Source organism: Lynx rufus, unplaced genomic scaffold, assembly GCF_022079265.1.
Source record: "Lynx rufus isolate CCGP_SWC_20201006 ecotype Redwood Valley unplaced genomic scaffold, mLynRuf1.p SCAF_20, whole genome shotgun sequence".
Lineage (NCBI taxonomy): Eukaryota > Metazoa > Chordata > Mammalia > Carnivora > Felidae > Lynx > Lynx rufus.
In genome coordinates, this window is record NW_025814835.1 from 392,585 (window position 1) to 405,027 (window position 12,443).

A 12,443-nucleotide genomic window follows, 5' to 3' on the forward strand; every position below is an offset into this window, starting at 1 on the left:
GCGCTGTGTGTGTGTCTCCGTTTATTTACGTTTTTTAAAATGTCACCACTGCTTCCCTCCCAGTCTTCACGTACTGGTATTGCACATTGTCAGATTTATCCCTAAGTATTTCATACTTTTTGAGGGTATCATATATGGTATTGTTTTCTAAATTTCCGTCTCTTTTCTCTTGCTTACTCGCCACAGTGAGGCGGGTGTGGTGTCGGGCAGAAGGTGGCACATGAACTTGCCCTGTGTCTGATCTTAGGGAAGGGCATTCGCTGCTCCCCACGAGGACGATCGTTGCCTGCAGGTTCTGTGTGGGGTGGTTTTTTTCACAGGTTGGGGATGTTCCCTTTTATTCTTCAGTTGTTGAGGATTTTTATCAGGACCGAGTGTTGAATTTTGTCAGATGCTTTTTTTCTACATCTGCTGATGTGATCGTGTGTTTTTCTTCTTTAGTTTAGTATGATATAGTGCATTACATTGGTTGATTTATGGACATTGGCACAGCCTTGCGTTCCTGGGATAAACCCTACTTGGTCATGATATACTAACCCTCTTATATATTGTTAGGTTTTATTTGCTGAAGTCTGTTCAGAGTTTTTACATCTATGATCATGAGTGATATTGGTCTGTAGTTTTCTTGTAGCACCTTTATTTGGTTTCTGTGTCAGAGCAGTGCTGGCTTCATGGAATGAGTTGGGAATTATCCCATACTTTTCAATTTACTAGATGAGTTTTTGGAGGATTGTTATTTTTTCTTCTTCAAATATTCGATAAAATTCCCTAGGAAAGCCCTCTGTGCCTGACGTTATCTTTGTGGGAAGTTTTTAATTCAAATTCAGCATCTTAATGGATATAGGGTCATTTGTATTACCTTTTTCATTGGGAGCGCATTCACACCTTTTCTGTTTTTCCTAATCATTCTGGCTGGAGGTTGATCCATTTTATTGATCTTTTCCAAGCACCAGCTTTGGTTTCATTGATTTTCTCTATTTTTCTGTCTTCTGTATATTGGTTTCTGTTATCCTTCTTATTTCCCTTTATCTGTTTCTTCTGGGTTTACTTTGTTCTCTGCTCACCCCCCAGCGTGCTTGCCCTCCAGTGTGGGCATCGAGGGCCATGCGTGCGGCCGCAAGTCTTTCCCAGCGCTGCATTCAACTTGATGTAGCTTTTTTGTTTCAGTCGGTTCAAAATATGTTCTAATTTCTCTTTCCTAATTTCTTTTTGAGTTCTCCTTCTAACACATTTATCTATCTATCCACTATCTACCTATCTATTATTTGAGAGACCATGCAAGTGGGGGCGAGGGGTGGAGGGAGAGAGAGAATCTTAAGCAGGCTCTCTGCTCAGTGTGGAGCCTGATGGGGCTTGATCCCATGACCCTGAGATCATGACCTAAGCCAAAATCAAGAGTCAGATGCTCGACTGACTGAACCACCCAGGTGCCCCCTAATTTTTTAAAACATTTATTTATTTATTTATTTATTTATTTAGAGAGTGATCAAGCACGAGTGGGAGAGAGGCAGAGAGATTGGGAGAGAGAAAATCCTAAGCAGGCTTCACTGTGTCAGCTCAGAGCCCAATGTGGTGCTTGATCTCACGAACCGTGACATCATGACCTGAGCCAAAATCAAGAGTCAGATACTTAACTGAGCCACTCAGGTGCCCCTCTCTTTCCTAATTTTAAGTTTTCTTTCTTTATTCACGTGTTGATGGGCATTTGCTGTGGGTTTATGGTCCACCCTTACCTTTGTCTGCCTCAAGTGACATCCTGCCACCTGCACATGCTGCTGAGAACCTCACCTGCAGGGCGTCACTGACACCTCCTGTCTCTGTGATTGTTTGGCATATCTAGCTTTATATATGCTAAAACTCTACTGTTTCTTATATTTGTTTGATAGTCAATTGTGTATCAAAGAGATTTAAGTTATAAGAAGAAAAATCAAATACATTTACCCATTTAGTTACCATATCTTAAAAAAAAATTTTTTTAATGTTTATTTATTTTTGAGAGAGAGACAGAATGTGAGCAGGGGAGGGAGAGAGAGAGAAAGAGAGAGAGAGAGAGAGAGAGAGAGAGAGAGAGAAAGAATCTGAAGCAGTCTCCAGGCTCTGAACTGTTAGCACAGAACCCAGCACGGGGCTCGAACTCATGAACTGCGAGATCATGACCTGAGCTGAAGTCAGAGGCTTAACTGACTGAGCCACCCAGGTGCCCCAATCCATTTAGTTACCATATCTAAACTGAAGATGTTAGATCTGTATTTCCATCTGGTGTCACTTTCCTTCTGTCCAAAGGACTTCGTTTAACGTTATACAGAGTCTTTAATTATCAAAAATATCTATATCATATAAACAATTAATTTTGGTTCATAAAGATATAAAACAGCCATACCTTTGAGTGAAGAAATCCTAACGCTGGTGAAGCCTTAAGATAGCAACAGGAAGTTAAAAAAAAAACAAAAACTAATGCATTTGAATTAAAGAAGGTATCTAATAGGTATTATTTGGTAAATGCGAATAATGTTATTTAAAGCCTGCTATCTATTATATACTTTGCTGAACTACTTAAATATCTATGTATATGATTTAAGTGTGCGTAAAAGACTTGGGCATTTTTCTTCCAGACTCTCTACATCATTCAGCACACAATTCAAAGTATTATGATGCATCCGAAACATTCTCAATTATAAAACTCTCAGATTATTGCTTTCAGCGCTAAGGAATAATTTTTCTTTTCTTTACAAGAACATTTAATGGTTGTGATTTCTGGAATACCGTTTTCAATATCTCAAAAATTAGAGTAACAAAATTTATTTTTAAATTAGGATTATGATTTAGAGGCAAGGTAGAAATTGCTACTTATTTAAATTATAAAATAGAAAATAATAAAATCATTTCAAGATAATGGTGAAAGAGTTCTTGCCTAAGAGTCTCCGACTTATTATTTGGCTCTGGTTGTTATTTCAGGTTGAAACAGCATCACTAGTATTGCTGTCTTAGAGCATTTTGCTTCTGGGAAAAGCCTTCCCAGATTCATAGGTGTTGATCATAATGGCCCAAGCAGGAAGAGTTTTGATTAAACGGGGAATGAGTCCTGTAAATAATCCTGCATACCCATTCTTAGCAACAGTGTTCTTCATGATGGTTCACGCTGACATATGCAGAGGCGTAGAAATTTTATGACATTCACATATCCAGAGTTGTGTCTGCTTTTGTGTTTTTGCCACGTCAAAGGGCAAAGCTGCGATAGCTGCAGAAAAACCAGACGATGCCCCAGAAGTATAACCAGACAATGCCCCGGAAGTATAGCCAAGACTACCCCAGAAGTAAAGTGGATCATAAATGTTGGTTCATATAAACCAGATTTCACACACAGTGGCTTCTTTAAGACTTCATAATTATACCAGTACAGTGATCTGGCAACAATTCCAGCAACAGTTGGTATATGACTTTTATTTTCTCCTAATTTTGATTTCAGAAAATTAGTTAATTGATCATAGCAGGTAAACTAAATGACTGTGGCAGGAACTGCCATCACTAAAGTAGGGGGAAAGCCACTCCACAGGGATTTAATGCCTGGTTTTTTAAAAAAAATTTTTTTTTCAACGTTTATTTATTTTTGGGACAGAGAGAGACAGAGCATGAACGGGGGAGGGGCAGAGAGAGAGGGAGACACCGAATCGGAAACAGGCTCCAGGCTCCGAGCCGTCAGCCCAGAGCCCGACGCGCGGCTCGAACTCCCGGACCGCGAGATCGTGACCTGGCTGAAGTTGGACGCTTAACCGACTGCGCCACCCAGGCGCCCCAATGCCTGGTTTTAATGAATGGTTTTCAAAAAGGCATCCAGTGGGAACGTCGTGGCTTCTTACACCATGCTTTGTTGCCTTCCGCTTCGCAAACACATAAATGATCCATAAGTCCATTACTCTACACAAAACATTTTCCTTTGGAGAATGGGTTGCATTGGGCTTGGAGTTGAAACTTCACAACATCCAGAGGAGTTACCATTAGTGATGTCAGGAGAGCTGCAGCACGAGAGGCAAACATTTGTTGAAGAGGTGTCACTTTGATAATCTGTGGTCCCTGTGATTCAGGATCCATTATTTTTAACTGATTGAAGAAAAATCTGGTTTAAGTCTTTTCCTCAACTCTATGCTCCGTTATTTTATTGTTTGTAACATCGGTAGCTGAAAATCTGGTGAAGGAGGGCAAGAGGTCCCAGCAACCCTAGTAGGCGGGAATGACCCTTGTAGCGGGTTGGGCTAGCCTCCTGGGCTAACTGCATTCACTATGTTAGGTCAACAAGGAGCCACAAGGACTCTTCACAGTAGTGGAGGGACCCGAAGCCACCGGCCTTTTTAAGCTGTTAAATGTGAAAAAAATCTTCATTATCTGCCTTCATGTTGAACAATAGTTTCATTAGGTATAAAATTCCAAGCTGACACGTTTTTTTTTTCAGTCTGTTCAAGACGTTGCTCCCTTGCTGTCTTGTCTTCTACTGATGAGCAACTTGACATTATTCTTCTTTGTTCCTCTGTATGTAATATATCCTTTTTTCTTGCTGCCTTTATAATTTTCTTCTTATTACTGGTTTTGGTGATAAGTTTGATTATGTTGTGCCCTGGTGTGGTTTTCTTCATGTTTCTTGTGCTTGGGATCCGTTGCACTTCTTAGATTTATGACTTCACGTTTCCATAAAATTTGGGAAGATTTTGGCCCTTTTTTTCCTCCAGCAATTTTTTCTGCCTTCCCCCAACCCTGAAATTCAGGGACTCTAATCACACAACTATTATGTGCTTTGAAGTTGTTCCACAGCTTACTAATGCTCGGTTGATTTAAAAAATTCTTTTCTCTTTTTTTTAAAATTTATTTTTATTTTTAAAAATTATTTATTTATTTATTTTTATTTTTTTTAATTTTTATTTTTTTATTTTTTATTTTTTGAAAAATTCTCTTTTCTCTTATATTTTGCAATTTCTCTTCCTATGTCTTCAAGTTTCCTAATCTTTTCTTCTTCATCTAATCTGATATTAACCCCATCCATATATTCATTTTTCATCTCAGATGTTGTGATTTTTATCCCTAGATGGTTTTTTTGGGAGGGAGTAGAGTCTAAAAATATGTATATAATTTTCTGTATCCCAACCTAACTTTTGAACAAATGGAATATAGTTATAATAACTGTTTTGATGCCCTTGTCAGTTCTAACATTCATGTTGGTTCCAATTTTTTTTTTTGTTTTTTTTTTCTGGTTGGTCTATTTGTCTCTTCATTATAGATCACGTTTTCCTGTTTCTTTACGTGCTTGGTAATTTTTGAGTGGATGTCAGACATTGTGAGTTTTACCTTGCTATCTGCTGAATATTTTTAAGTTTCTATAAATATTTGTGAGCTTTGTTCTGGGGATGTGGTTAAGTAACTTGGAAACAGTGTGATCTTTTTAGATCTTGCTTTTAAGATGAGTTAGGTGGGAGCATTGCTCAGCCTGGGCTAGTTACTCCCCACTGCTGAAGCAATGTTCTACCTGAAGCCCTGTGAATTTCGAGGTTTCCCATTCTGGCTGAAAGGAAGACACTGCTCCTGGCCCTTTGGGAATGCTGCACCCTGTGAATGCTTACCTTTTTCGGCGGTTCTTTGCCCGGTCTTGTGATCGGTGCTTGCTTTGTCCTGCAAACTCCAGCCGCCTCATGTCCTAGACCCAGCTCTGTCTTCCCCACTGTGGGTTTCTGGGGGCTTGGCCTGGTTCTCACTTCATTTTCTGCACCCTGGAAACTCCAGGCCGAACCTGGGACAGTTTGGGGCTCACTTCACTTGTATTGCATCTCCTAGAGATCCCTGTCCTTTACTGCCTCGTGTCCAGTGTTTTGCAGACATCTATTTTGCCCAGTTTGTGGCTATTTAGACAGTAAGTCTGGTCTCTGTTGTTCCATCTTGACTGGAAAAAGAGTGGCAGCTCAGTTTTCATTTTCCTGGCTTTTGTATTCCCTTAACCGCTCCTAGCTGCTTATATGTGTGACTACCCATCTGATGTGGGTTTTTCTTTCTCCTCTCGACACTGGACTTTGCCAGAGTGGAAGGATGCCTCACCCTTCCTTTGGGAAGCAGTGGTGACCGATTGGCTGTTCCTTTTGCCACCTTTGCTTTGTTAGAATCGCTGTCCTGGGCAGCATTAGGGGTCTGCTTTCCCTTCTTTCTTGTGCCTGTCTTATTTCACTCAGTATCATGCTCTCAGTTCATCCATGTTTTAGCACATTGCAGGATTTTCTTCCATTTTAAGGCTGAATAATTCTCCACTGTATGTACAGACCACATTTCGCTTATGCATTTACCTGTTGGTGGACCCTGAATTGCTTCTGTGTTTCAGCTATTGCCAATAATGCTGCCGTGAACATGGTTGTACGAATATCTGTTTGAGTCCCTGCTTTCAGTTCTTTTGGGTGTATCCCCAGAAGTGGAATTGCTGGGTCATGTGATTCTGTGTTGAATTCTGTGAGGACCCTCTATACTGTTTTCCACAGCGGCTGCACCATTTCACATACGCGCCAACAGTGCACAGGGTTCCAGTTTCTCCCTGTCATTGCCAACAATTGTTTCTGTTTTTTTGTTTTTAATTTATTTTGAGAGAGAGAGAGTACACGAGCACGAGCCGGGGAGGGGCAGAGAGAGAGGGAGAGAGAGAATCCCAAGCAGACTCCAGGCTCAGTGCAGAGCCCGACATGGGGCTCGATCTCACAAACTGGGAGAGCACGACCTGGCCGAAATCAAGAGTCGGATGCTCAAGTGACTGAGCTGCCCAGGTGCCCTGTGTTGTTTTGTTTTGTTTTTAAAAGCAGCTGTCCTAATGGTTGTGAAGTTGTATCTCATTTTGGTTTTGATTTTCATTTCCCTAATGATTAATAACATTGAGTATCTTTTCATGTGCTTATTGGGCATCTATAGATGTCCTTTGGAGAGATGTCTGTTCAACTACGTTGCCCCTTAAAAAAAATTTTTTTTTGAGTTGTAAGCATTGTTTATATATTCTGGATACAAGTTCTTTATTGGATATCTGATTCACAAATATTTTCTCCCATTGCATGGGTCACCTTCTTACTCTGTTGATTATGTTATTTGAAACAGAACTATTTTAAAAATTTCATTTTTTCAGCTTTATTGAGGTATTATTGACATATACCTATTTAAGATGTACGATGCGATGACTTAATACACTTATATATTGTGATATAAGTACCACAGTAAGGTTCATTAATACTTCCATCCCTTCACATTATTTATTTATTTATTTTTTTGGTGGAGGTAACATTTAAGATCTACTTTTTTTTTAATGTTTATTTATTTTTGAGGGAGAGGGAAAGCATGAGTAGGGGAGGGGCAGAGAGAGAGGAGGACAGAGGATCCAAAGCAGGCTCTGTGCTGATAGCAGCGAGCCTGTGGGGCTCGAACTCACGAATCGTGAGATCGTGACCTGAGCTGAAATCAGGTGGTCAGCTGACTGGGCCACCCGGGCACCCCAGGATCTACTCTCTTAACACCTTTCTTTTTTTCCTTTTTTCTTCTTGAAGTAAACTCTGCACCCAACATGGGGCTTAAACTCATGACCCCGAAATCAAGAGTCGCACACTCCACTGATTGAGCCAGCTAGGTGCCTCAGCCACGTTCAAGTGTGTAATACAATATTGTTGATTATAGTTACCATTCTGTACATTAGATGCCAGAACTTCTTCATCTTACAGCTGGAAGTCTGTGCCCTTTGACCAATGTCTCCCTACCTCCCCCACCCCCAGTGCTGGCAACCGCCATTCTGCTCTGTTTCTACAAGTTTGGCTTTTTTGGATTCTACATATGAGTGAGAATACACAGTGTTTGTCTTTCTCTGACTGATTTTACTTAGCATTATGCTCAAGGTTCTCAAGGTCTATCTATATTGTCACAAAAGCAAGATTTCCCTTTTTTATGGCTAAATAATAGTCTATTATATATATATATATATATACACCAGTCGTCTTTCTCCATTCATCTCTTGGTGTGGACGCTTAGGTTGTTTCCATGTTTTGGCTATTGTAAGTAGCGCTGCTGTGAACGTGGGGTGCAGATGTCTCTTCAAGATAGTGATTTCATTTCCTTTGGATAAATGCCCAAAGGGGAATTGCTGGATCATGTGGTGTTTCTATTTTTAATATTTTGAGGAACCTCCATGTTGTTCTGCACAGTGGCTGCCCCAGTTAGCGTTGCCTTTTCTCCACATCCTCACCAACGCTGATCCCTTTTTTTTTTTTTTTTATTCTAGCCATTCTGACAGGTGTGAGATCGTATCTCATTGTGGTTTTGATTTGCGTTTCCCTGATGAGTGATGTGGAGCATCTTTTCATGTGTCTTTTGGCCATTTGTATGTCTTCTTTGGAAAAATACATGTTCTAGTCCTCTATTTTTTAATTGGGTTGTTTTGTTTCGTTTTTGTTTTTTGTTTCGGCTACTGAGTTGTATGAGTTTTGCATATATTTTGGGTATAAACCCCTTATAACATGACAGTCTGCAAACATTTTCTCCCATTCTGTTGGTCTCCTTTTCATTTTGCTGGTCGTTTCTTTTGTTCTGCAGAAGCCTTTCAGTTTGATGCAATTCTCCTTGTTTATTTTTGCTTTGCATTGTTGGTGTCCTATCCAAAAATTGTTGCCAAGACCAATAATTTCAAAGAGTTTTCTTTTCCTAGAAACACAGAAGTTTATCATTTTGATAGAGTCAAATTGGTCTATTTTCTCTTCTGTTGCTGTGTTTTTGTTCTCATATCTAAGGAGCTGTTGACAAATCCACTGTCCTGATGCTCTCCCTCTGTGTTCTCTGCTGAGAGTCTTACCGTTTTCTCTCTCCTGTTTAGGTCTTTTTGAGATAATTTTTGTGTCTGCTAAGGTAAGGGTCCGGTCTCAGTCTTTTCTCAGAAATTTTGTAATAAAGGTATTCTGTTAGTCATTTGCCAGTTGACCTGCTCCTTGAGAACCTAAAATAGAAAGACTTGTGACCGATTGACCTCAGACCCTGTTTCCTAAAGCCCCCTGGACCTCACCTGGTGTCCTCAGCTCGTCTGTTCGTAGTCCATCCCTGTCCTGGCCCAGGTTCTCGGTTCTGACCCTGTTTTTCCACTCCTTGGGCACAAAGTCAGGAACTTCATCCGGGTCTGAGATCCGCCCCCTTGTCATATCCTCTCATGACTTCATACTCTCTGTGGGGAACACCTCAGTGTTTGCCCCCAGCTCCCCTGCATGCTCAGGCCACCCCCGTGTTACAGCTGGGGTTTGTTCCTGAAGCAAGCCTGGCTCACACCCTGCCCTGCTCTAGGAGGTGACCCCCACTCTGGTGTGACATCACACCTGCAAACCATGCCCCGCCTCCTGCCTGCGCTCCCCCTTTCTAGCTCAGACTCTGGGCAGTGTTCTCACACAGAGTGAGGGAATGGAGCCTGAAGGGGGCGGGGGGCGGGGCTGGCAGGACAGGCACTTGTGTGCAGGTTGAATATTTCCCTGCCGGCACTTCCCGGGCCCTGGAGGGCCGGACCCGCCGCCCCGTCCTGGCGCGCGTGCCTGCAGCCCTTGCTGGGTCATTTTCTTGGCAAGGCGCCCTGGCTCCAGATCCTGCCATTCTAAGGGCTGGGCCAGGATCGGGTGCATCCTGCACCCTCAAGCTCTCTTTCTATCTATCCCCATTTCCCTGACCTGCCCTGACGCCGCTTCTGTCCCCAGGACCTCCTGTGTTTATCTGCCAAAGCCCAAGAACTTCACGTAGTTTGCCGATTTGTGAGTGCTTATGGATTTGGTTTCTGCAGGACACATCTATCTGTCAGGCGAACGATAACATTCTATCAACTGTGTAGTGATGACAAGTACATGCTTTTATTGGCCCTTATTATGGGCTGGGCACTTTATCGGGTTTGTAAGATTAACTCACGTAACCGTTAGAATAACCGTAGGAGGTAGGTTACCTTATTCCTTTCACACCTGAAGACACCGAGACACCTGGTTAACTGATCCACTTGTGGAGGAAGGGGTGAGGATTCTAACCCAGGGAAGAGACTTCAGAGGCTCCGGTACAACCCCTGCACTATACTATCACAGGATTTAAGGATTTTAACGTCTTTACGGCGACTAATACAGAAGCTCCCTCGCAAGGGCCCTGCCAAGAGCACACGGAGCCCCACGGCCCACGTCCATCTCACGTCCATTGACTTTGACCTCCTCGCTCCGCTCACGTCCTCTCCTCACGGCGCCCTGACCCGTACGCCCGGCTTACCTTTGTCTCGCCTCTCGCCCTAGACTTTGACCCTCGCCACTTCTGGCACTGGAGCAGCTTCGGGGACTACGTGCAGTGTGTCGTGGCCTTCACGGGCGTGGCGGGCTACATCACGTACCTGTCCATCGACTCGGCCCTGTTTGTGGAGACCCTGGGCTTCCTGGCCGTGCTGACCGAGGCCATGCTGGGTGTCCCGCAGCTCTACCGCAACTATCGCCACCAGTCCACTGAGGGAATGAGGTAGGCGGCCCCTGCGGCTCTCGCTGGACCCAGTGGTGGGTGCCAGTGCCTCCAAGTTGGTAAGAACGGAATGTGCACGCACACGGCTGCCGTGTTTTCGGTCACGCTCGTGAAACCGCCGGGTAAAGAGCAGTGTAGGTTTGAACACGTTGGCCCTTGATGTCTGGGTGTGTGAGCAGAGACGTGAGTGTGGGACGGGTTGGGGGAGGCCACGGCCCTCTCGCGAGGCAGGTGTGCGGTGCAGGATCTGAGCGCCGCTCTTTCAGGCTGGCCCTGAAGCATGACGGTGGGAGGGACGTGCCGAGTGCAGGAGGGGGGGCGAGGGGACAGCGCTCTGGCTGCGGAGCACAGAGGTGCACTCAGCGGTGGGGGCCCTGTGTCATGAGATTCACTCTTGTCACGGCGGAGCAGGTGTGCCGATGCCATCCGTGACTTCAGATGTCCTCCGAGTAACGGGAGGCCGGTGGGGCGCAAGTCTTGAAGGCGTTGGGTAGGGCCCTCCCCTGGCCTGGCCTGATGAGAGTCACCTGTGCCATTGGAACGGGGTGTCCGTTGGAATCCCAGGGGCCCCCCGGATTGGCTGGTTCAGAATCTTTGCCATTCCTACTGGTTGTTCCTCTGGCACTTGCTCGCTTCCTGCGATGGGGAGCTCCCTCCCCGTGCAGCACTTACAGCTGTGCAGGGCTCTCTCCGAAGCCTCTAGTAGTACCTGAACCTCTCATGCATTCTTGCCTAGATCCATGCAGACCCTCAGCCCCTCCCAGGGTGGTTGTGTGTGTGTGAAGGCAGCATCGCGACCCTACCTCCCTGGGGGCCTCTTCTCACCCTCCTCAGGTGCATTGGCTCCCTCTCCCGTGATATGGCTTACAGGCCCTTCCCTCCCCATTTCTCCCTGGATGGATGTCTGTTCCACTGAAGCATGGCCGAAGACGACTAGTGTGCACTTTCAGATACGAATGTGCGGCGGGAGGCCTGTCCGGTGGCTGGGGCATGGTATCCCCTCCTCTGGGGACCCTTGGCACCTGCGGCCTCCCTGAGGCTGACCACCTGATTTGTGGCCACAGCGTGCTCAAGTGGGCTCATGTTGACCCCACACCTGCTGCTTCCAAGCCCACCTGCCCGTGTCTGTGTGCTTGCTGCACCTGCACTGTCACTGTTTACTGGTCCGATCCTGTAGGCAACTTACTGTATCCGGCATGTAGGGCATACCCGGGCAGTTGAATCCAACAGTGTCTCAATTTTCCAAGTTCAACTTCTGTGATGGGAAAGAACTCTCCATGGGTCAGAGGCAGGCCAGAGTGGAGGCTGCCAGCGCCCAAGGTTGGAGGCCGTGATCCACGGAGAGGAAGCTGAGTCCACAGACATCGCCAGAGGCAGGAGATTCAAGCTTCTTAATGTGGGAAATGACACGACAGCTTAATTCCCCCAGTGCCACCAAGAGCAGCTTGCAGGATGCTCGGGAAATTACAAAAACAATTCTAGTTACGGTAATATTAAGAGTGTAAAATACTTAGAAATCAACTTAACCAAGGAGGGGCGCCTGGGTGGCTCAGTCGGTTGAGTGTACGACTTGGGCTCAGGTCATGATCTCACGGTGCGTGAGCTCGAGCCCCACGTCGGGCTCTGTGCTGACGGCTCAGAGCCTGGAGCCTGCTTGCCTGCTTCGGATTCTGTGTCCCCCCCACCTGTCTCCGTCCCACCCCTGCTTGTGCTCCGTCTCTCTCTGTCTTTCAAAAATGAGTAAACCTAAAAATTTTTTTTTTTCTGAAAAAAAATTAACTTAACCAAGGAGATAAAAGACTTGTACAATGAAAACTACAAAACAGTCTGCTGAAAGAAATTTAAGACATAAGTAAATGGAAAGACATCCCATGTTCATGGACTGGAAGACTCAATATTGTTATAATGTCAGTACTACCCAAAGCAATCTCAGA

General features: G+C 44.6%; 1 protein-coding gene and 1 pseudogene across 7 annotated transcripts in view; one reads left to right on the forward strand and one right to left on the reverse strand.

Annotated features, from left to right (window-relative positions):
• Positions 1–12,443, forward strand: part of SLC66A2 (solute carrier family 66 member 2) — a 52,976-nt gene that overhangs the window by 32,795 nt on the left and 7,738 nt on the right. For 6 of the 7 annotated variants that reach the window (XM_047086475.1, XM_047086477.1, XM_047086479.1 and 3 more), the window contains one exon: positions 10,293–10,509. The exons of the other annotated variant lie outside the window; for it this stretch is intronic. In XM_047086475.1, the coding sequence (XP_046942431.1) occupies positions 10,293–10,509 (217 nt within the window). The remainder of the gene's footprint in view (positions 1–10,292; positions 10,510–12,443) is intronic. 7 annotated transcript variants of the gene reach the window in all.
• On the reverse strand, positions 2,971–4,089 carry LOC124517162 (probable mitochondrial glutathione transporter SLC25A40; annotated as a pseudogene).